The 24,393-nt window shown below is 40.5% G+C and overlaps 1 protein-coding gene across 11 annotated transcripts in view; it reads left to right on the top strand.

The window, feature by feature from the left end:
* Positions 1-24,393, top strand: part of MAST2 (microtubule associated serine/threonine kinase 2) — a 201,268-nt gene that overhangs the window by 6,402 nt on the left and 170,473 nt on the right. For 4 of the 11 annotated variants that reach the window (XM_061344956.1, XM_061344954.1, XM_061344953.1 and 1 more), the window contains exons 1-2: positions 175-561; positions 21,053-21,200. In XM_061344956.1, the coding sequence (XP_061200940.1) occupies positions 394-561; positions 21,053-21,200 (316 nt within the window). In that variant the 5' untranslated portion in view covers positions 175-393. Of the gene's footprint in view, positions 1-173; positions 562-669; positions 808-2,326; positions 2,417-19,167; positions 19,735-21,052; positions 21,201-24,393 lie in introns of those variants that run through there. The other 7 variants (XM_061344963.1, XM_061344961.1, XM_061344958.1 and 4 more) reach the window with 6 other exon arrangements.

Here is a 24,393-nt window from a genome sequence, read left to right as displayed (position 1 = left end):
GTCTCGCTCTCCCCTCCTTCCCTCCCTGCCTCCCAACTCTCGCGCCCGTTCCCCGCCGCGAGGCCGGAGCTCTCGCGATACTGGGCTGCGGGCGGGCTGTGCTGTGCTCTCTCTCTCTGTGTGTGTGTGTATGTGTGTGTGTGGGGGCGGTGCCGCGGCAGCCGCTGCGCCCGCGCCTCCCTGACAGGCGGGCGGCGGGACCGGCGGCGCGCGGGCATATCCGCCCGCCCCGCGCGCAGGTGGTGGCGGCGGCGGCGGTGGCAGCGGCGCCGCCCCGGCTCTCCGTGAATCCCGCTGGCCATGGCCGGCTCCGCGACGTGGGGGCCCGAGTCGTGCCGCAACCGCCAGCACCAGCACCAGCACCGCTGCTGCTGCTGAGGAGAAGCCACCGCGATGAGGAAGGGCCGCTCCCGGGGGGACAAAGCGGCGCCGCCGCCGCCACCGCGGAGAGAGCCCGCCCGGGCGGTGTCCGCCAGCGCGGCGGAGCGGAGAGCCACCCTGCTGGGGGGCGGCGGCAGGAAGGAGCCGGAGGACGGCCGGGCCGCGGGGGCGCTGGAGAGGGTAAAGCCGGGGCAGGGGCCGGGGGGGGGGGCTGTTGGCATGGAGACGCGCGCCCCGCGTGGCCGGGCCGCGGCGGGCGGGGGCGCCCCGAGGTGCCGCCCTCCGCGCCCAGCCGGGCTGCGGCTGCCGCTGCCGCAGCGCCGGGGCTCCAGCGGCGGGGGGCTGCGCTCTGCTGTGCTGCGTGCGGCGGCGCCTGCTGAGGCAGCGTCCTGCGAGCATCCGCTCGCGGTACATGCGCTTCCTCAGGTAGATGTCCCCCGCAGGACATGGGTCTGGTGGTCAGAGATGGAGCGGAGGTGGTGGGTCGGTGTGCCGCCGGCGTGGCGTTGAGTGAGGGCTCCGGCATGAATGCACATGGAGAAGCGAACGCAGTGAAGTCTAGTTTGAGATACGTGCATGGCAGTGTTAATAATTACAGAATCCCTCTTGCTAGTAACCTTCTGTAGGTCACTCCTGGTAGTGATGTTAGTTACCATACATTTCCCAGCATTTTTTAGGTCTTAATGCAGGAAGTGTTTTATTTAGGAAACAGATACTTGAAAATGCTTGGGATTGTTCAAAATGAGAGTGTGTCGGTTCAGTATGTCCACTCTAATGCCTTTCATCCCCACAAAGAAAAGATCTGGTTGCTGCTCAGGGTTACAGGGATGAGAGACCCGAGGTATACTAAACTTCTGTTTCAGTGTGTTTTGATATTTCTGGTTTTACAAGAGAGAAAAATGTGGAATGAGATTCAGCAGTTTAAAAACGTAGATGACAACTAATGCTTTCTTAGGAAGAGTAAGTACCGTAAGTATGAAGACTCCCAGGATGCAGTAATTCATTGCTTTGTTTTGCCATTTTTAGGAGCATGGTGGTGAAAAACTAGGTTTGTTGATGTTTCTTGTCACAAAGATGTCTGTGAGTTCACATCATGGTTGCAGATGCACAGGCTTACTCTTTTCTTTTTATGATTCCTTAGTTTTTTCTAGAAAAGCTGCATTACATTGCCTTCAATTATAGGAGGCTTGTACCTTAGCTGTGACCACTGGATATCTTTTGAATACAGATTTCTCACACTGGGTCCTGGAAGAAGAGAGCTCTGTTTTTTAATGTTTTGTTTTATTCTCTAGTGCCTTCTTAAGCCAGCTGCTGCTTTGGGTGCTCATCACTTCCTGGAACAATTAAAGAACTGGTAACCTCATTCAGGAAAAAAAGTAATCAAAAATACTTAGTTTCTTCCCAGCTGTCCATTAAGATAGTGTTTGGCAGAGCTATCAAACACAATAGCAGGGTGCTGACATACTCTATCTGATATTGATATAGGATCATAGAATAGTTGGGGTTGGAAAGGACCTTAAGACATGGAAATTAGTAGAGTTTTTTTCATTCTTGGTAGTTGTGAACTGAACTTTCTACAGATTGTGGCTACAGAACATGCTACATGCCATGTGATGTATTCAGCTTGGGAAGCTTCACCAACACAACATTAATATTACAAATCAGGAAGGGCTTCAAATTGAGATATGTCAGTTTTTCAGCTGCATGAGGCTTTTTAATGGTGGCTTCTGCCAGTCTGGTTTTAGCTTGGGTGCTCTGACTAAAGCCTGGTATGACTTGCAGGAACAGATCCTTATGTGCTGTCAGGTACTCAGTGCAATGGAGTCTTCAAGGAGTTTTGCAGCTGAAGGAAGCTTTGATGTCCCTAAACTTCAGAGGAGAACCCCTCTACTCACAGCATTTCTGTCTTGTAAGATCAATAATCTGTTATTTCTTTAAACACCAGGGGTTGGTATTGTGGATGTGGTAGAAAGGGCCTTCGGAGATGCAGAAGGCGGTGTGGTACTTCATTTCCACTGATGCAGCTTGTAGCTTGGTAAATATTTCCTTTGGGGCCACTTCTGATTTAAGTAGCTTTGGTGTTTCCAAGCCCGTAGAATGCCCTCAGCTGTGCCAGTGTAACAGTGTGCACAGCTGCAGGGAACCGTTCTGAATTAAATTCAGATTTCACAGTTTGTTTGCCATACATTTACATGAGTTTGTGGTTGGGGGAGACTAAGCTACTCTAATGTTGGAAAAAGTACTTGTCAAACAGTGACTGTAGTAGTTAATCACTGCAGTGACCTTTAGGGCTCTGAAAATCCGGTCCTTTAACATGCTGTGTTTACAGTTCTGATGTATATATGATTAATGTTTTCAGTTTTTTATGAACGACGTAAGAACATAAAAATGACTGCACTCGGTCACATTAGAGATCCCTCTAGCCCAGTATCCTGCCTCTCTGAGCTGCCAAAAGCAGATGCTGTTGGAGAAGAGCACAGTGTATATTGAGGAAATACCTCTCCTGGCCTCCAGTAATTTGTGGCTCACAGGTTTCCGGATCTAGAGGTGAAATTTGTTTTTAATGCCCCCAGTGGGTTTTTCTTCTGTGAATTTGTCCAATCAGTACTTGAAGCCATGTAGGTTTGTAGCATCCACAACATCCTGTGGCTTAAACACATTTTGTGTGGAAAAAAACACTTGTTTGTTTTTAAACTTTCTACCTGCTTGTTTCATGACTTGTTTGTTAATGCGTGTATTGGTAGTGGCAATAAGAAAGAAAACCCATGTTATGCTGTTGTGTGGCTTATGGGTTGAGAACTTTCTTTTATTTGCCATCCCTGGCTTGTGACTTTTCCAGAGGCGTTTTAGACAGAAGTGACTGGATCCTTCTCATTGTTCTCGCTGTTTTCTTTGCAGCATTTGCAGGTGTGTTCTTGATTGGTGGCAGTGATGCAAGAATCGGAGGAACAGGGCTGGGGAGCAATAAACCAGGACTGGCTACAGCATTTGAGCGTATGACACCCTGTAAACTTATACAGCTTATTAGGTTTTATTGTTTAAGCTTCTGCCTGCTTTTTCTTGATGATCTTTAAGCACTGAGTTGGCACCTCTGCAACTACTGTAACTCCACAATCCCCGTTTTAAGTGTTAATAGCTAGTTCAGGATTTGTCTTTGTGTGTATAAACTTAGATTTTTATATATATATTTTTTTACACTATTCATCACTTTACATTTATCTACGTTTAATCTTATCTGCTGTCTTACAGCCCACTTAAACAGTATTATTAAGGTCATCTTCAGATCTTTGGCCATCAGTTTTGCAACCTTGAATAACTTTAAGCATTGTCAGCAAACTGTCATCTAAGTGTTAAGCTTCTTTGCCAGATTTTCATTTAAAATGCTGGAGGTGCTGATCCCAGAACAGATCCTTGTGGGACTCCACTGCTGATCCTTCTTTTCTGGGAAAAAGGCCAATTGTTCCAAGTTCTTATTTTCTATGTTAATCAGTCATTAACTCTTAGATGAATTGTCCTTCTTATCCTGTGACAGTTCAGTTTCATTGAGCGAGGGCACCTTTGTCAAACACAGCCCACTTGGATTTTCATAGTGTCAGCTTAATTACTGTGTTTGCTGACTGCATTGAAGAAAAAAAAAGGAAAGTTGAGGCAAAAGCTGTTGCTTATGAATGACAGCCGCCCTCATCCAAAGGCGTATTCTAAGCATTAGATCGTTTCCGTATCATACTTACGTAATTAGCTTGAGACACTGTAATAGTTATTGTGAATGCTCTCACATGGATCATAGCCAGTATTTGTCAGAGGTGCCTTTATTGGTGTTTTCCCCAAAGTCAAAGGTCAGAGTTCTCGTAGAAAGGATTCTTCAGTGTCTAGAAGCTATAACTTAGAGGTGAGGTTATGATGGAAGTGTACAAGACCATGTTGGTATGTAGAGGATAGACAGCAGACTCCATGCTTGTCAGTATTTTACCTTCACTTCTGTCAAGCTTCCGTCTTCTTGCTAGGAGGAAAGTGCTGCATCCTTCCCTGGATGGCCAGGATCAGATTAAAATTTGAGTAGATTCCATGACTTTGTGATGCTTTGGGATGATAAACAGATGAAGGGAGCAACAGTAGAATGAAGAAGAAACAACAGCAAAATCTCAACAAGCAGTTCAAGCAGCTGGAAGAAGGACTGCAGGTTGTAGAGGTGGGATTTTGGGTTAGATGGACCCTTTGTCTTGGATGAAGTTGAACTTGGCTGCTGCTGACAAAGAGTTGAACTGAAATGTTGCTAAACCCGGAGGCTCCCCTGCAGCTTGTATGTTTGTTGTATAGGAAATGTTCAGCTGATGCCCACGGACAAACTGCATATGTAATATACAGAAAGACAAAAACCGTCTTTAGTCCAGGTCAGTTTTCTGCTGGGGGAGTCCTTTCTGTAGGGCAGGCAGTGCAGTAGGCTATCTCCAGCTGTAAATTGTGATGTACCTGAAGATCTTGTGTGTTTCCTAGATAGTACATTCTGTCATTTCTGCATTGGATAGCAAGTACTTCCTGAGCTTTGAACAAAGTGAGTGGTTGACAATCAAGTCATGGTATATCATTAGACATTAGGAAGAAGTTCCATACTGTGAGGGAGGTGAGGCCCTGGCACAGGTTGCCCAGGGAAGCTGTGGCTGCCGCATCTCTGGCAGTGTTCAGGGCCAGGTTGGATGGGGCTTGGAGCAACCTGGTTTAATGGAAAGTGTCCCAGCCCATGGCAGGGGGGGTTGGAACTGGATGAGCTTTAAGGTCCCTTCCAACCCGAAACATTCTATGACTATGATTTAACTATTGCAGTCATTTGGAACTGTAGTGCCACACAGACTTTCTGAGAGTAGCAAAAGTATTCCTTTCTCTGTGGGTGTCTTTGAAACTTTGCAATCTGTATGTCCCAAAGCCAAATGGATTGCTGTGATCATCCAGTGTGATTTCTCCACGTTTGCAGGCTGCGGAGCTTTCCTGACAGATTACAACATTTCTCTTAGAAATTGATCTTATCTTAGCCTTAGATCATGGTGTGTCTGTCACCTCTTCTGGAAAGCTCTGCCAATGTTTAATTATTCCTGCAGTTAGGAAACTAAACCACATCTTATTTCAAAGCTTGTTTTGTCTGATGTCCAGCTTTCAGCTGTGGAATATGCCTATGCTAGCACAGGCAGTAAAAATTCTCTACTATCTGATATCTTTTCCATGTGCAAGTATGCAAAATGTAAAATCTAGCTTCAATTGGAACAGAAGACACTGGGATCTTTTGCTTCTGGCGCTTTGTGCTCCCCCCTGTTGTTCTTGGACTGTGTGTACCAGAAATAGGTAATATTGTGGCAGCCAGTAGTAGTGTGATCGCAGGCAAGGTTACTCCTCACTACTGTTTGATACTTTCCAGTTTCGGGATTGCATTACCACAGCTGGGTGTGTCGGATGAGAGAAGGTTTTGTAACATTATGCCTATGTGGATATTTCTTCTCCCGATGTTCAGGACGTTGTGAAAATTGGTCCAAGTGTATAACTTAGAAAAGACAGGTTAGGAAGCTTATTTTCCCTTTCATATTGTCTTTATATTTTGATTTATTTCTATTTTTTTAAAGGAATGGCAAAGAATCTTTTCTACTGATTTGTCACCCGGCTCACTTTTTTGGAGAGCAGTCAGTGACCAGCAGGGAGAAACTGGCCAAAGCCCAGAGTGCTGGTCAGATTTATTTTGCCTTCACAGCTGCAAAGAAGCTGTTCCCATGCTTGCTTTGCTGCGTGGCAAGCTTGGAAATTGAAGATGTCTTTTTTGCCTAATCAGAACTTCTGTGCTTCAAATTTAAGTGTTTCCTCTTTTTTCCTTTTCCCTCTAGGTGCCCCTAGTACTATTAAACGCAGTACCTCTATTGTGATGAATCCTTTACTTAGACTGCATGACAGTTTGGTGTTCTTTAGATATTTCTACTATGAGTCTTCCCTTTTGAAAGGTGAAGAAGCAAGCTTTTTGAGTTCAGTTGGCGCTTTGCTTCTGAGCTTTCTCTACACCTGTGTCTCCCAGGCTGCTGATCAAAGCTCTGTTGCAGCTCCTTTTCTGCTCCCCTATCCATGCACCCTATGTTTAACAGCTCGCAATACTTGAAGCTGTTTCTTCTCCCTTCACATCAGAATTTGCAAGCTGGGATGAAACTTAATCCGAAGAAGATGGAAGTTGATTTCCAACATTCCCGCAAATTATCAGAATCAGGTGGATATATCACTAGCAATGCAGATGTGTTTGCAGTAAAGTGTAGTTTTTAATATTCACATTGCAGGTTCCATAAAAGCAAATACAGATTAAACATAGCTGAATATGTTCTGTGAGTATCATTGCCCCTTCCTATCAGAGGAGGGATGGAGTTCTGCTGAATTCTAGAAGAACTGTATCCATCTGTTTACATAAATACTTCTAACTGCCTGCTTTGGGGTATTTTGCTGTTTAGGGCTGATTTTAGGGGAATTCTGAGCTGTGCCTGTTTCATCAAGGGAGCTAAAGAAAAGAGCACATTGGTAAAGACTATTAAATTACAAGCTGTGGATGTGACTTACCATTAAAAGCTCAGCTGCTGTTTGTAGACCTCAGTCTTTCTTTTACCATTTCCCTCTTTGTTGCTGTTTAGCTCTTTTTCTCATTATAGGGAGAGCACAACAAATAAGTGTGTGGCTTCTTTTTCTTTTAATTGTATCTTTTTAATACAAGTTGCTAAGTTCTAGGCTGTATAGCTTCTAACATGGTGAACCAGTCATTCTTGCTTATTCTCAGAGTTTAATTTCTTAAGTTTATCCCCTTCTTTGTGGAGACATAAAGGTAGTGAAGAAGCCAGATCATAGCTGTGGAAAGAGAAGCTGTTCCCTATGACTTGTACAGTTCTCTCTGTTTCCCCCTCTGTCCTTTTCCTGAGGAAGCAAGAATAGAAGCCAGAAAGAACAAAACTCTCTGTGTCTTGTAGGTATGTCTTGTTGCCTTTCATAAACTGATATGTGTTAATGCCAGGGCTACTCCTGCCTGACTTCTTCATTTCCTGTAGTTTTGCCTTTCTGTATTTTGGTCAGGCAACAATGGCAGCTTGCTGGCAATGTGTTATTCTGAATTCCTTGTTCCTACTAACATGTAGCGGGGGGAGGAAGTGACTAAAGAAGAGAGTTATCTAAATGCAGGGAAAGGGGAATAGAATAAAGTGATCGATTCTGCAATGTGCTTGTTAGATTATAGCAGAATTGAGCCGCTGAGATTCATCTAGAAGCAGACAAAAGGCACGTAAAGTGGCCAGTTCTGCCGTGCGCTTGTTAAGTAATAGGAAAATAGCATCAAAGGGCATATAGCACTTCTCTGGCCTGATATAAAAGCATCACTTCCCTCAAACTTGTGTATTAGTGGACACACCTAATTTGTTTAAATCCATTTGTGTAAATCATTTATAGGTAGGCATTGCATCAGCAGTCCAGATGATTCAGCTTGCCTGTTGAAATGTCCTTTTCCTGTCACAAGTGAAGAGTAAGAGCAGATACTGTGTATTGGCCACATTAATTTCATATCCTGCACATTAGCTAAGCAGGCAGTTGAGAGATTATGAACATACAGGTTTTCACATTGCAGATGAATTGCATCTGAGTTTAGCAGTGCACTGTATTCTTCGTCCAGAAGGAGTATAAAAGTGAAGGAGCCAAGAGTCTTCTGTCAGAAGTGGCTGGATTTGGTATGGGACTACAGGTCTTTATAATCATAATCAGTTATTAGCTTGAAGGGAAAAGCTGCTGCTACTTAGTGTTTGTTACAGAGCACTTGAGGATAACAGTGGGGTGCTGTCCAAGGCTAGGATTAGGTATCTACAAAACAGATGGACTTTGGATCCATTCCTGACTGAGTGCTTTGGGAAACCAAGTAGCGTCAGTGTATTGTGTTGGAAGAATGGGTATGTGTTACTGACTTTGCGCCTAGAAGTTGACTGACTTCTAGAGCAAACTCATGTGCCTTCTTGCAGCACAAAGGATGTGAATGTTGTTCTGCCTGTCAAGGTAGTTCGTACAGTCTCTACGAAAAGCAATTCTTTATTTTTATCTGATAGGTTATTTTTAATGCCTGAGCTGCTGTTTGTGCTCCTTAAGCTAACATGGCTTTGATGCTTATAAGAAATGCAGTGGATTATCATAGATACAATGATAAGCATTTACTTAAAATAACAGTTCTTTTTTTTTTCCTCTTATTTAATTCTTATTCATGGAAGCTGAGTAGCTGAAGCTAAGGAAGCAGTGAAGACCAGAAGTGAGACTAAACCAAAGTGCTTTATCATCCGTGAAGAAGATCTTATTCCTCAAGAATCTCAGTAGCTAAATGGACAGGTCTTGTAGAGTCTTAACAATTTTATTTCCGTATCAAATAATGATGTGCTGTGGTTAGTGTCTTTTTGTAGTGATGTAGTACTATTTGAAGCCTGGTGAAAATGCTGCTCTTTGGAGGAAGAAGCTGAGTGCATGGTCACTAGCAAAAACTTCTGCCTTTTTGCAAGGAAGTAGAAAAATCTGTCTCAAGTGAGGAAAACGCACGCTTTTGATGTCTTGATAGACACCACTCTTGGCTGTAGGAAGTTGATGCTTTGTGATATCTCACTCTAGTAGAAAGATCTGAAGGCCTTGTTTGCTTTGTAGTGAAGTAGCTCTGTCATTTTTAAAACCTGCTTTAAAGTTTTTTGTATTTGTTCTTCCTCTAAGCTGTGTTTTTTGTGGTATTGTGCTGTCTAACTTCCAGCCTAGGTCCCATGAGCGCTAAAACTAGTAATCTGTCAGAAATTATTGTCAAATGTTCTGTTACAAATACACACTACAGTGCAGTGAGGGAAGAGGATTCAGGACTGAAAACACAGCAATAATAAAAAAATCTGTGTAGCTTGTCAGTTTTTTTGTCTTTGGAATTGCTCCAGTGTTAATGGAGGTCCATTATTTACGTGCAAAATAAGATGATAGGCTGCTTCTTTCCAGCAAATCATGCCTTTGATATTAGAACTATGTTGTAAATATTCTTAGTTTTTGTTATACACGTAGTAAATAACAACAAAATCATAGAATCATAGAATAGTTAGGGTTGGAAAGGACCTTAAGATCATTGAGTTCCAACCCCCCTGCCATGGGCAGGGACACCTTGCTCTAAACCATATCACCCAAGGCCTCGTCCAACCTAGCCTTGAACACTGCCAAAAATACTTCCTCAGACCTTTTAGTTGATCTGGATTTTCATGTATGTAAAAGCAGAAGAGTGCTTTAAAACATTCCATGGACCTGTTTAAATTTCCAGAAGCAGACAGCACTGCAAGATCTATAGATGAAGATTTTCTCTAATGTATTTTACTGCAGTGTGACAAGTAATCCACCATAAACACTTTCATCAGGACAAAGCCCAAATAAGTTACTTAATTGAATGACACTTGGATAATTTGTTACTGTGTGATGCTGGCATTTCTGAAACTGTTGTTTGGCATCTCAGCTAATTCTGCTAATAATAAAAATAATTATATTAAGAGTTACAATAAGCTGAATTCAGTGCACTTGTGGAGTGCTGCTTCCATTGTGTACGCAATTCAGTCAAGATAGATTTCCAGTAGCACTCAAAAAGGTTGCTTATATGAGGCTAAATTCTTCCAGTTCTAACTTTTTGCAGTGACTGTGAGCTTTTTCAGGGAAATTACCTCAATATACACTATGTGCATTTATCACTTCCATACGTTAGCTGCTACCACATCACGATTAAAAGAAAATTTAAATATTTGTAGGTCCTGCCATCCCTGTTGATTCTGCACTATTGGATTTGATGGTGGAGTTCACAGAGCAGTTTTTCTTTCATGGTAGAAGAGAAAGTACAGAATGGTGACAATGGTGAACAAATGCTGGCCTGCAATATACAGAAAGCAGTTTTACTAAAGACCAATTATGTGTGTAGTTGGACCCCAACTTGAGACACTTTGTCTTTTCTTAATCCAAGCAAACAAAAACTAGATGTAAAAAAGTATGTGCACTAAGGAGGATGGGGAATTCAGTGCTGTCTGTGGGATGAAAACTTGTGCAAAAGGTAGCTGCATTTCAGGAAGCTTGAAGATTTTTATGAAGTGTAGTACTTGTAAGAGTGATTAATTGATACTTGAGCATGTTGTTCTTTTATCCTTCAAATACGCAGCTGTCATGCTTTGAGCTTGGTAAGAATGATTAATAAAGAAGAAAAAGTAGTTTTCTAATATGCCTTCCTGGTACTATGTATAATAACTGGAACTTACTACTGCTGCTTAGGCTTTTTTCATGACACTGGAAGACATACACATGCAGAAGGAGGGCATAAACACACCTGAGTTCTGCTCTGTAAGTTGTGTAAGTGTGGTTCCATGTTTCCAGAAGGCTGTCTCCCTGTGCATGTTGGTTTCCAGGTATTAAATTTGGAGCTTACTTCTTTCTGCATGGAAAAACACACAGCGTGTAATCATTGCATTGTGTTTCTCTGCACTCTCACGTGGTCATTACAAAGCAAGGACACAAACCAGCACAACTGTGTAGTTACCTTCATCCTTAAGTGGGTTTCAGAGCTTCTACAAGATCGGAAGAATCCAGCCTTACTGGTGCAGGCAAAGTGTTGAACTCTTGGAAAGGCAGAGCTGGAAAAGAGTATGTAATGGAGACTTTTGGAACTACTTAGGGGGAAAAAAAGGCACTGATAGGCAGTGAAATAATTTACTGTTTTACTTTGTTTTCTTGTGTGTTCTGTTAATCTCCTGATAGTTGCATGCCCTGTGTACTGAGGACTAAGTAGCTGAGGGGTAGCAGCAGCTGCTCTTATGATTATGGTTTGTTTCATTTGAAATGGAGTAGGACCCCAGTTTTATTTTAAAGAATCCATTGTAAGGCCCCAAAGCAAGGAAATGTCCTCTCAAAAACTGAATGCTTAATAATTAAAACAGGTTGATAGTCACTGAAATCACACTAACATTTAGTGCATTTAAAAACATTTTATTATCATCATACAGATCAATTTTTAATATGGAGCTCTCAAAAAGACCTTTAAAAGGAAATAAAGTGGGCAGGACTGATATTAGGTGTTCCAGGCAGCATGAGAAGATCAGGAAGTACAAATAAATAAATTATAGTCATTGTTTTAGAAGCAAAGTTACAAATGGGTTGTTAAGTTAATACAGCTGAGATGTTTAAACATTTAGGCATAGATGGATACAGTGGCATATTAGTAGCAAATACATCTTTCTGTTTTATTAAATGACTTAAATTGGACGTGTGCAGTGTAAAGATTGCAAAAATACATGACCCTGAACGTGAAATTATGCATTCACTTAGTTGCTTGTATGTTCCTTGCCCTTTGCATTGATCTCTGCTTTTAGTGCAGAGGAGAATCTGTTCACAGCATTGTTGTGTCAGTTTAGCAGGAGGGCCTGCTGACTGTAGTCTTTCGTTTGAGCTTGAAGCCTGATGCTGTTCATAAACCTAACAGTTGGGCATTGTTTTTGTTCTTAAGCATAAGGGAAGAAATACATGCCTTGTCCTTGAAACAATTTTGGCTGTTGTTTCTTTGGGATGAAACTGTATTACAGTGCTTGATGAGGAGAAGCTTTTGTGCCAGAGAGACTTCATTTCTTTGTGCAGACATCAATAAGAAATGTGAATTAGTTTATTTCTGGCTGCCATTTTATGTGATTTCTGTCAAAAAAAAGCTAAGGATTAAGCGTTTGTGTGTTTCTAAAGGTTAACTTCATTCTGTTTAGGTCTAAAGCATTGGTATTTTTATTTACAGTCTTATAATCAAATGATATTTTTTTCCCCATTCTGTACGTGCAGATCTGCTGTTGAGTTTGGGGGAAAATTTGTTCTCAGGAAAACTTCTCGTAAGTGCTTCTTATTTTTGCTGTGCATTGATGTGCTTATCTCATTTGTGGTAGGAAGTGAGAAGACTCCAGATGGTTTATGGACACAAAAGTATTGATGCCAAAGGCTTGGAACAAAACAAACAAAAAGAAAGTATTTGAATTTTTTTTTCCCCTTCTTTTTCCTACTGCAAATAATAATCTTCCTCATTGATGATAATATCAGATTAGAATGTGTCTTGGTCTTTCTTCATCTTGGCAGTGTTCAAGGCCAGGTTGGACACAGCCTTGGGCGACATGGTCTAGTGTGAGGCATCCCAGGCCATGGCAGGGGGGTTGGAACTGGATGATCTTAAGGTCCTTTCCGACCCAAACCATTCTGTGACTCTGAAATAGTGCTCTAACTTTTAGCAGAGCATGGTGCCTTGTTAATTTTGATTTGTCCATCTACAGATGATTCCACTATTGCTACTATTCAGGACATAACTACAATACATAGAAGTATCTTGGTCAAAAAAGTAGTGTGGTAGAAACAATTTGTGTAGTGTTTTCTGGTTTTGTACTTTCTGGGCAGTGTGCACTGTTGATAATTAAGATCAAGTTTTAAAATTGTATTACACATCTTCAATTAGTTGTTGATTAGAAAAAGCCCTTTTAACTCACCTGAGTGGTTCTCCAGCAAAGTTCAGTTCGTGAGTTGCCTTCTTTAATCTGTAGACAGCTTCATTTGAAGCAAGCTTTGCAACAGTTGGGCATGGATTTGTCTCTACCTACCTCCCTTAGTCTTGGACAGTTTTTTAAGGGCCACATTTCATACTGCACCAGCAAAGATTTTTATTTGAGACTACTTCAAACTTAATGGTTCTTAACATTTTTCTTTGGCAAGCGTGTTTTTAAAATTTGAGAAGTCTGCACTATTAGTAAAATAAATCACTTGTCTGCAGTGTGCGCATTTTAGTACAATGTATTACTATTCACTTGCAGACTTTGTGTTTTCAGCTAGTCATTTAGTTTTAAATGTATTTGATTTGTGCATTAAATGTAGAAAATTCTTTATAGGGTTGAGATTCAACTAACACAGATAACTTCTCAGTTTTTGAAATGTGACCCAGAGGTTCCTGTGTGTAATATAGGAAATCAGGTGAAACTCTCTTCCAGGTCCTATTGCTATGAAGCAGCTGTTTGTAGATTGTATGAACTTTCAACTAACCTGTCACTAGGTCTTGTGCATCTGTCTCCCTAGAAAAACAGAGGCAGTTTACATTTCCAGTGAAAATTCCTTGGTTGTGACTTTGTTTATAGGCTTAAACCCAGAATTTACACAGCTATAAGTAGGTATTTATAGTTTGCTCTTTCCCTGTGGATGAGACAGTGAGATGATGTTTGTCATGGGGACAAAAATGTAGTTGGAGATTTGAAAGCTCACTCATTCAAGTAAAACCCCCCTAGTGCTAGTGTTGCAAGGAATCAAGGTACCCTGCAGAATGTTCTGGTAATTTTCCTCCTTTTATAGCCAGTATGAAATCTTGGGTCTCTTTGCTTGCACAGCTTAAAATACAGCTGTGTTTCTGCTGCTTGCCTGATTCTTTAAGCAGTTCCTGTTCTCATCTTTCTTACAGCTTAATTATAATGAAAGGTGTTAAATTCAGGGTTTTTTTGTGTAATAAGTATCTGAATAAATGTGTAAGAAACTGGCAAATGAGAAGTTTTGGCTATGTTGGTACTGAGGATTATGGTCCTTATTAAGCTAAACATACACTCTTAAAATCTAGTAAGAATATAGAAGATAAATGGCATTTGAATTGCATAGGATGCAAAGAGAACTTGCAGTAATGCTAAGTAGTGTTGGGACACGTCATGTGCTTGGTGTATCTTTTGAATTTCATTGAAGAAAATATTCAAAGAGAAGGTGTTATTGGTGTTTTATAACACCAAAATTAATTACAAATCACATCTTTTTGGGTCATAATTCTTTTCATCCTTACAAGAGACAGGATTCTGATGTACGGGTGATGAATTTCAGAGTTGTTCATTTTTTTTTTACCTGGCCAGGAGTTTGCTGCTTTGCTCTATACAACATTCTTATGTTTGAAATAGTCATGCTGGAATACCAATGTCAAAGTAGTGATGTGGCCTTTAATGTACAGTGTGTTTGTTCAGTCTGGTTTTGTTTTCAGTGTCATTAGTGAGCATGTTATAGGGTTTTGAGTCTTGATACATTGATAGTGGCTTCTTTCACCTCCTGTAAAGTTTGATACAGACTTTAGTAGAGGCTCTGTTGCTCTTTCTTCGCTAGATGAAATTCTTATGGCTTTTGGCATTTACAGGCTGAATTCAAGAGTAACACTACCCTTTTGTCTCTTAGTAGGGGGATCCTGAAGTAGGATCAAATACTTTGCTTGTTTAAACCATTGTGGTGTTATTTGTATTTTCATATAAGGATCAAAACCATTCAAATTGGTATAATTTAATCACAAATTACTTTGTCTTCTATATGCAGTTCCATTAGGAATAAATGATTCTACATTTCAATGGTCCTCAGGAAGGGGGTAATAATGTACATAGTTGCAAATATTTACTTTTTCTTTTCAAAAAGCTTTTTAATGTGTTCCTGCAGCTGGGAGCACTTGGCAATGAAGTGAACAACTTGAAACAACATTAAATCTTCAGATTCATTAGTTCTAATCAAACATGCCTTGGGGTTGTTTCCTGAAGAGTTAACAAGAAAAAAGGTCTTTGTAGTGGAAGAACAAGATAAGGAGAGTGAACCTCATGGAGTAGGCTTCTGGTCTTATGTCTTTTGGGAATCATTCTTGTTTGCTTGTTTCATAGAATTGCAGAATGGTTTGGGTTGACAGGACCTCAAGATCATCCAGTTCCAACCCCTGCCATAGGTACACTGGACCACATTGCCCAAGGCCCTGTCCAACCTGGCCTTGAACACTTGTCAGGGGTGGAGCATTTACCACTTCTCTGGGCAGCCCATTCCAGTGCCTCACCACCCTCACAGTTTGTTTGCTTGCTTTTAACTGTGGGATTATTACATATTTTACAAAATATATGTAGACGGATTTAAATTTGGAATTTGTCATCTGCATAATCAACTGCAGATGAATGTATAGAGGAAACTGCAGGTATTCAGAATGTTAAATGTGTGCATGTTGCACTGTAACTATTGAAGCCTTCATTGTGCCGTACTGCTTAGCTTTCCAGTAATATTAAAAACTTAATATTGGCATTTACTTAAGTTTATGTATTTACCTTTGTGGGAATGTTGGTATTTTTTGCAAACTTCTTCAAATAAATATATTCAAGAGACAAATCTTGTAGAACTCTTTTCCGTCTTTAAAATACTGACACCATTGTATAATGTAATATATTCTGTAAAGCTTTTTTTCTCTCTTGTTGATACAGTAAGCCAATATATTAGCATCTAAACAGCTTTGTTGATTTAATGTAATTTTCCTTGAGTCTGCTGTCTGACATTTTTCAGGATGCTGCTGGCAAGTGCATGAGTTAAGCAGATACAGTTAAGAAGTGTCTTAGTTGCAAGTTCTTATTCAGCCTACAATTTTGGTCGCATTTGGGCTCACCTCAGCTTCCTGGTAAACCGCTGGCCCTCTTCTCTCAATATGTCATGTCCAGGCTAGCAAGTTAAGGCAAAAAAAAGATTTTTGTTGTAAATTTCAGTGCTAAATACTAAAGCATAAATACTATGGTTCCATTGTGTTAATTGCTAGTTATACAGATAGATATTTGGTTTGTGATCTGTTCTTTAGGTCTTTAATTTTCTTTTTTAGTGTACTTTAAAGTATGCTAGAGCAAACCTAATGGAAGGATCAGATTTTTTTTTTTGTTAGGGATATGTACATGCATTATAGAAAGTGATGAGGAAAGGCTGAGAAGAAAAAGAATGCTTCTTAGCTAATGTGCACACCATCCGGACACAACAGGCTTTTATCTTCTAAAGGACAAACAGTTCTGTATTAAAAAATAGAAGATGCAGCTTTCAGTATTGACTGTTTTTCTTGCTTTAAAAAAAATCAGGAAGTGTCAAATACCCTTGAGTGACATTACTCATTTGTTACTTTCCTTACAAAACAGACTGTTATTAGTGTTTTCTTTGCCAATTTATTGTATATAAATTTTTGTTCTTTTCTTCCTTTTAACAGTTTGCTGGAATTCACTTCCCGGTGACATCAGTGGTTGTGCTCATTAGGCTTGAAAAAAGAACAATTTTTTTTTTCTCCTGTTAATGGATTACCTGTTCACAGTGAACTCTTGTGTAGTTTTTTTCCCCTTCGTCCGCTGGCTAGTAGTTTAACATGTTTTGACCTGCAGATTTGAATATTTGTTAGTCACAGTTGATTATTTTTGCTTGTAGAGATTGCTAGAAAGTATGTATTTGCAGCCCAGAAAGCCAGCCGTACCCTGGGCTGCATCAAAAGGAGCGTGACCAGCAGGTCGAAGGAGGTGATCCTGCCCCTTTATTCTGCTCTTGTGAGACCTCACCTGGAGTATTGTGTGCAGTTCTGGTGTCCTCAACATAAAATGGACATGGAACTGTTGGAACAAGTCCAGAGGAGGGCCACGAGGACTATCAGGGGACTGGAGCACCTCCCATATGAAGATCGGCTGAGAAAGCTGGGGCCGTTCAGCCTGGAGAAGAGAAGGCTGCGTGGAGACCTCATAGCAGCCTTCCAGTATCTGAAGGAGGCCTACAAGGATGCTGGGGAGGGACTCTTTATTAGGGACTGTAGTGGCAGGACAAGGGGTAAAGGGTTAAAACTTAAACAGGGGAAGTTTACATTGGATATAAGGAAGAAATTCTTTCCTGTAAGGGTGATGAGGCTCTGGAATAGGTTGCCCAGAGCAGTGGTAAATGCTCCATCCCTGGCAGTGTTCCAAGGCCAGGTTGGACAGGGCCTTGGGATGATGTGGTTTAGTGTGAGGTGTCCCTGCCCATGGCAGGGGGATTGGAATTGGATCATCTTGAGGTCCTTTCCAACCATAACTATTTTATGTTTCTATGTAAGGAAGTGCACCTTGGTATGATCTGTTATATATTGAATGTTGACTATAAAGACAGGTCTTAAGATTTTTTTTTTCCCTAAGACTCATCTGTTGCTGATACATCAGTCTCACTGATGTGTAGTACTTCATCTTGCAGTTTGAGAAAGAACTTTGACATGCATCTATACCTGCAGTATTCACCTGCCATTTGTAGGTTAGGATCTATGTTTCTCGCTTGAGCACCATTAAATGAACAATGCGCACTGCTGAAAAGCACTGCAGTGCTGGATGTGCTTGTTCTTTTTATTTCTTGCTTGAATCGCTGGGGGGACTTTCCATGTGCAATGGAATGGAAAAGATGACTGCGAAGGTTCCTTGTAGCTGTATTCTGAAATTACCAGATCAGGATTTTAACATGGGATATTGGTGTAGTCTTCCACATCAGGAAGCACATTTGGTTTCTTGGCTTTTGTCTGCAGCTGTTGTTGCAATCTGTCTGGTCCTCCCATCTTGCTGAGTGTAATAACCCCTATGTGAGATTTCAGGCAAGAGAAACAGGCTGGTATGTATTTCCAGTACTGCAGCTATTTTAACTGTTTTTCTGTGCAAGTGTGGTAAGTGAATGAGCTGAAGAATGCCTCTCGCTGTTTAAGAAAAGCTTTGGCCATTTTTCTTCATATCCTACTGTTTCAAGTTATGTGAGCAAACTTTTTTATACCTTTGAAGAGGCTGATAGGAGTAATCTTTGCATAGCAAATCAGGATTCTTTATGTGATGCTTTTATCTTCAGCCATAAGCTTTACAGCATTCAGCTGGCTGTTTGAGCCTGATTTTTGGCTTCTTCCTATCACCTTTGCAAGAAATAGTGGATGGAGGCTCAGTCCTTTGCACACCGTGAGCAAGTGTTTGTTCTGTGCTTACTAATGCTTTTATTTCCCAAGCTGCAAGAATTTTTTTCTTTCCAGAAGTGAAAGTGGAGTCCTTCAAATTGCGCCAGTCTCTGATACGTAATCTGTTCTTCAACCACTTGCTCTGGTAGTCTAATGTAGTAATTTGGAAGCATGTAAGCAAGATTTTGCTCTATCACTGCAGAGAGTATCTTTACCCATTGGTTTGGGATGTTGTGTAAGGTTTTTCTGTCCTTTGAACGCATTGCTTCTTGCCTTGGGGCAAGGACAAGGGAAGATCTCTTCCTGTAAGCTTTTTTTTCCTTCCTTGATTAAGAGTGGTAACATAAACTGTTGCTATTCCCCTGTAGTTTGTCTCTGAGCTGCAATATTGCAGCTGGGTTTTGATGGATGAGTGGAAATAAATTACAGTCTTATGAAAAACAACTCTATTGTTGTCAAATTAAAACTTTTCCTAGTTTTGCATGAGCAAAACAATGATGGGCATAGCTCTCAGAAAATGAAACTTTAAACTGCCCATGATGTACGCAGCAGTTTATCAAGCATAGCAGCCTGCCTCGGAATGCTGCAGTAGGCTTTCTTATTTTTCATGTGTTTGAGAAGCGAGTTTAACAGTATATAAAACTGCAGAGCCTGATTGAGGTCCTCTTCTTCAACACGTTCAACAGCTATGTAGTCTTCTGAAGTGCCCAAGTGTTCATTGTGCTTGATAAAAAAGGGGCTTATGAAGAATTTCCCTTATGTGAAATGTACTAAGCTTATCTCCTGCAGAACACAGCCTGGCTGCTTCAGTGAGTGGGGGAAGCTGTTAGCTTTCCACTGTTCCTTTCATATCTTTGTGGTATAGGTCCTGATGGGGAGCAGTTGCTCGTGCTGGGGATGGCTGTTGGAGGAAAGTGTATGGAATGGTGTCTTGAGAAATAGCAAATACTGTTGGTTTGACCTAAAAGGCGTGTACAGGCAGCTGAGCGGATATTGTGGTAGGGTAACAGCCCTTCAGTACCAGTGTTCCAGGTGCTCCTTCAGTTGGGGTTCTTTTGACTTAGATGTTATAGATCTGAAAAGCTTGTGTGCTGTAACTCAAGAAGAAATATTAAGGATTTCTAATTATTTTTACTGGTAAGAGTAACCCCAAACCATTGACAAGTAACCCCAAAATCTTGGACAAAGAAAGAAGTCCCAAGTACAAAGCTTTTCTTTGAAAAAGAGGTTCTTTGCTCCAAGATGTGTATGAGGAGCCTTAAGAATAAAGCATTTTCAGCTTGAGCAGTTTTCTCTACCCCAGGCTACTTGTTTTCATGCCTCTCCCCGCTCTTGCACCAACACAGCTGTTTGCAGCTGTGTGATGAGCTGGGTAAGTGAACTGACCTACTTCAAGTTACCCAGGTCTCTCTCTTGATCTGGTTTACAGCATGGCAACTGTATGTCTAACTGTAACCAGAGGAAGAAATGTATCAGCACAGTACTTCTCAACCTGGTGAAGGTGCACCACTCAAGCAGATGTGGAGCAAAGCATTCCTGTCCCCCAAACAAATTAACTTATTTACTATTATAAGGTGCCAAAAGATTTCATGATTAAAAGGACAGTGGGGGTCTATGAAAGGCTGAGAATGAATGACTCAGAGCTAAGTGGGGATTCCATTTCAAATCCATTTTCTTTTCCCCATGTAAACCCTTTATTTATGTCCTTCCTTCCTTCTCCTCCCCCCCCCCCTCCCCCCCCCAAAATCTTGGGGCTTTAAAGTGTGTAGTCCTGGTGTGCATTTTACGGTTTGAAGCATAACACTGTAGACTGAATAGATATGAATTAATGACTTCAAAAAATAGATTTGGACTGGAATCTGCAAATTTTAATAATAAACACCACTACCAGCAGACTAGTTTTTGCTTTAAACGTGATTTAAAGCTATGTTAAACCATGTGGTGAAGTATCATGCAGGGAGAGTGTTCCTTTCAGTTTATTTTCTGCAGTGGATGAGATTTTATAGGGTAAGCATGGCTTGAAGTGCTCTATAGCTAATGAGAGGCATTGGGAATAAAATGGAGCAGTCCATTAAGACATGTGGAACATGTTGCATGACTCTACAGAAGGAGAACTTGACAAGGTGCACCTATATAGTTCGTAATGGACAGTGTCACGTTCCCTTCAAATCCATGTGTGGTAGCTAGGCTTGTGTTTCTTCTTTGGGTGTGAAATAAGAGTTTCACACCTCCAGAACAATTAAATGCATAAGGAAAGCACTGTGGGTGTACTTGCTGCTGTGCTACCTACTGCTATTTTGATTGAAAGATTGCTCTGTGCTGTGAAAGGAATTTACATGTGTGGGAGTGTTTCTGACAAATACAGGTCTAATTTTGTTTAGAGTAATAACAGACATTACACAAAGGACGATCTCTATCCTAATTATTACTTAGTTATACATATGGTCTTGTAGTGGAGCTGTAACTTATAATAGGAGCTTTGGGTTGCAATTAGAAATTGCAACAGTTTCTTCATAGGCATATTACTCATAGACTGGATGGAATACATATTCAAGAAAGACTATTCAAGAGAAAATACTCTTTGCTCTCGCAGGAAATAGCTTGAATCAAAGCTGAGGATGATTGTTCAGTAGCCTCTTTTCCCACATACTGTAAGAGCAAATAACTGCTATTTTTTCTGACTTAATATTCCTCACAGCAGTGGGGTTCAAGTACCATATTTGACTGCAATCCTGTGATGTGCTTTTTGCCCAGATATGTGGCACCAAAGGGGGATTTACAATTTTAAGTGCATGTGTGTTTGCTTCCTTGTTTTTAAACTGTCTCATGTATGCTTTGGAGATTGTATGTTTCAGGCTTTCATTAACAAACTTGCTGTTTTTCTTTCTACAGGAGATGATAACAGAGTCCTCTCCGTTACGATGCAGGAAGCTCAGCAATCCCGACATCTTTTCATCTACTGGGAAAACCAAGCTTCATCGTCAGCTAAGTCAAGATGACTGCAAGCTACGAAGAGGTAGTTTGGCAAGTTCTTTGTCAGGTATGCCGTTTTGTAAAGACCATATGCCAATTCATTAGTATTAAAGATGCAGTATTACTTGTTGGTATAACAGTTGTGGTAAGAGATGTTGCTTTTTCTTACTGGGAAGCTGGCTCAAATTATTATTTAGTTTCTTTTTGGCTTCAAAAGCACTGCAGGCATTTGTGATTGAAAGTAAAGATCTTGTTTACTAACTAGATGTTTTTTCAGTCTGTATAAAGTTTGGGTTTTTTTAACAGTCTTCAGCCTTGTCAGAGAATTCCGTTTGTCAGCTGTAGAGCCATGGAGTGAGAATAGTCTCATAATTAGCCAAAAAAATGGAGGATGAAGCTGAGTAGTTTTCTTTTCAAAGACTTTGTATGTTGGCTAGAAGATGGTTTCACAGTTGTTTAAAGCTGGTATTTAAGTCTGTGATGCTGGCATTGAACATACAGATCTGCATGATCAGTCTAGAATGAACTAGTTATCTGCCTGGCTGCTGTTCTTTAGGGTTAACTTGCAGCCCATTTCCTCCCTAATTAGGCTGACTGTTTGCCTATTTGCATGTTAGTGCAAGAATCAGAGGTGGGAGGGAAAGAGGAAGAGGATGAAACCACCCATTTTGGCAGCAGTATGGGCTTGACTTACAAGATTGTAAAAATACATCCAGGCCTAGTCCCTCCTGTCTTTTATGGGGGAAGATGAATTGTTCGATGTTTGAGATGCTAGGTGTTTAGGAACTAAATAAGCACTAAAGCATGCGTGTTTTGCTTTGGCATGGCTTGTTCTTAATGTTTTATTTGTACTACGTGGCTTGTTTCTGAAAAATGGAAGCATTATGAATGTTCTGCACTCATGTGGATTTGTTCCCTAAGGTAGGTTAATCACTAGAGGAGAGCAGAAGTTTATTAGCTACCCAGCTGCTAGATGGTTACAGTGGCTGAAGATAGTACTATAGTTTGGTGGTTTTTCTTGCCTTGAGTAGAAGAAAGAGTAGTAAATAGGAGGAAGCTGGAAAACGGGAGAATTCCTGTTTCTTTTTTAGAAATATTTTTTACTGGTTGTAGGTGACATTCTTGTAAATTTTCTGTTCTGAAATGATAACATTTTCCAGAACTTGTTGCTTCATCTTACTGACTTTTCAGCCTACTACAGGCTGATTCAGGAAGGGGAAAAGAGTCCCAGCAATATTAGTTTGACCCAACTGGATAATGAAAATGTAGATCTTTAGGTATATAATTTAAATGTGGGTGTTTGGAATGTATATAGGACTTTGAGGTATGGCAATGAAAGAGGCTTTAGCTTTTCAAGCTCTGTACCGAAAACAATTCCACCTTATTTTTGCAACAGAAGCAAAGGAGTTTAAAGAGTGTAGGTGATTGTGCTTCTAAGCTGATTGGCTTAGATCTGGCTCTTGATGGAATTCTTCCTGGATGCAGATATTGTGGAACTAAAAGCAGATATTGATAATTATATCTCATGGAGATTGAAATAATGTTATCCTTGCTCTCGAACACTCGTATTTTGAACTGTTAGATAATTATATGGTTTGAATTGCTATTATAGGATATCTTTGTTAGTGGTTTACTGAAATAAATAGTTACGTACATTTCTGTCATTTTAGAGCTCTGCAGAGAAGAGGAATCTTTGTATTTACTCCTCGTAGAATCGTAGAGCAGTTAGGGTTGGAATGGACATAATCTTGATAATGAGCAAACCATAAAAATCATGTCTTCAGCTGTAAGCAGATTTAGGGGGACTGATAAAAAAAGGTACTAATATGCTGTGTCTCTGCTATCCGTAGTTGAGCCTTCTCATGTCTCATACTCCGACTCATACCTTTAGTATGTACTTGGTCCATTGTTTGTAACTTTCATAGAAAATTAACATAAGTTTAAAAAGCAACCATTTTCCCCCCATAATGGCAAATCACATTGTGTCACTCTTCCAAATATTGTATCTGCTTTTATGTAGTGACGGTATGGCTATTTCACACCTAATTTTAAGGTGAAATTGAATTTGTAAAATAGCTTGCAGCCTCTGAGAAAAGTGTTCTACAGTATATGTGATTAATGATGTAGTCTTCTTCCTGCTACTTATTGCAGCAAACATTTCAGTCCCGCATGATTCCTATTGTAGTATCTGAGCATGTGATAATCAGTTGAGTGGTGTGTGTAACTTAGTCTCACAGTCCTAATTTTAAGGAAAAGGGTTATTCATACACTTTCTGCAGATGTTGAAATTGAAGTACAGAGGTTGGCTGACCAAGGTTCCTGAGGAAGTCATCTGGAAGCTAATAATGGAACCCAGATTTACAGATATTTTCACTTAACGTGTTTTTAACCACAAGACTTGTCTTTTTCTTTTTGGTGAATAGCATTGTACATAAAAGGAAAATGTCAAGCGTGATGGAGTCAAAATATGACCTACTTTGATTTTGATTCTTTCTTAATGTGGAAACTCACTGCTTGACATTTTTCAAAAAGGAATGTTATATTGGCTAGGGAAAAAAAAGTATTGAGTAGCTCCTTTTATATGATAACTGTATTCCCTGCAGTAAAGTACAATGGTGTGAACTCGTTGATATAGGAACTGCTCTTCTCACTGTGTATGTAGCATGGGAGGTAAGTGTCTACGCTGAGCAGTCTGGTACAAGGGATACTTGGGAAAGCTACAGAATGTTTTGCCTTGAAGATAGTATGTTGTTGCTGAAGAGTGAAATTTTTTACATGGAAAATCTAAATCTTAGGCATGACATCTACTGCTGAATGTTCCAATGGCAGGAGAAAGTGGGGATGTCTGGGTGGCCAAGCCATTTAGGAGATGTCGTATGTTACGATTATGACTGCATTTTCATAAGAATTTTTAAAATTAAGAGATTTTGCAACAGTAACGTTTTGTCTATAGGACAAGAAATTCTTTTATTGGCAGCAAATATTGTTGTTTTGTTTTCTTTTAAGCTGTGTGAAGTACAGAAAGGTATAAAGATGAAAAGTCTGTTTCTGCAAGGATTTGGATTTACCCATTACCTTACAATGTAAGCTAGATTTTTGTGGAGATATTTAGCTGTCAAACATGATGAATTCACAGGTAGTGTGCTCTTACAAATTCTAAGATACCAAAACCTTTAAATTGCTTTTTCTCTATGTGCAGTATTTGTTTTCAGCATTGTATTTTGAATTTGCAAACTTGTCAAAAACCAAGCTGATGGTAT

The sequence above is a fragment of the Neopsephotus bourkii genome, unplaced genomic scaffold (genome assembly GCF_033783945.1).
Source record: "Neopsephotus bourkii isolate Nb327-2 ecotype Australia unplaced genomic scaffold, CSIRO-AGI_Nbou_v1 NB_234, whole genome shotgun sequence".
Lineage (NCBI taxonomy): Eukaryota > Metazoa > Chordata > Aves > Psittaciformes > Psittacidae > Neopsephotus > Neopsephotus bourkii.
The sequence above is the reverse complement of the archived record's forward strand: the minus strand, read 5'-3'. Positions and strand labels throughout refer to the sequence as shown.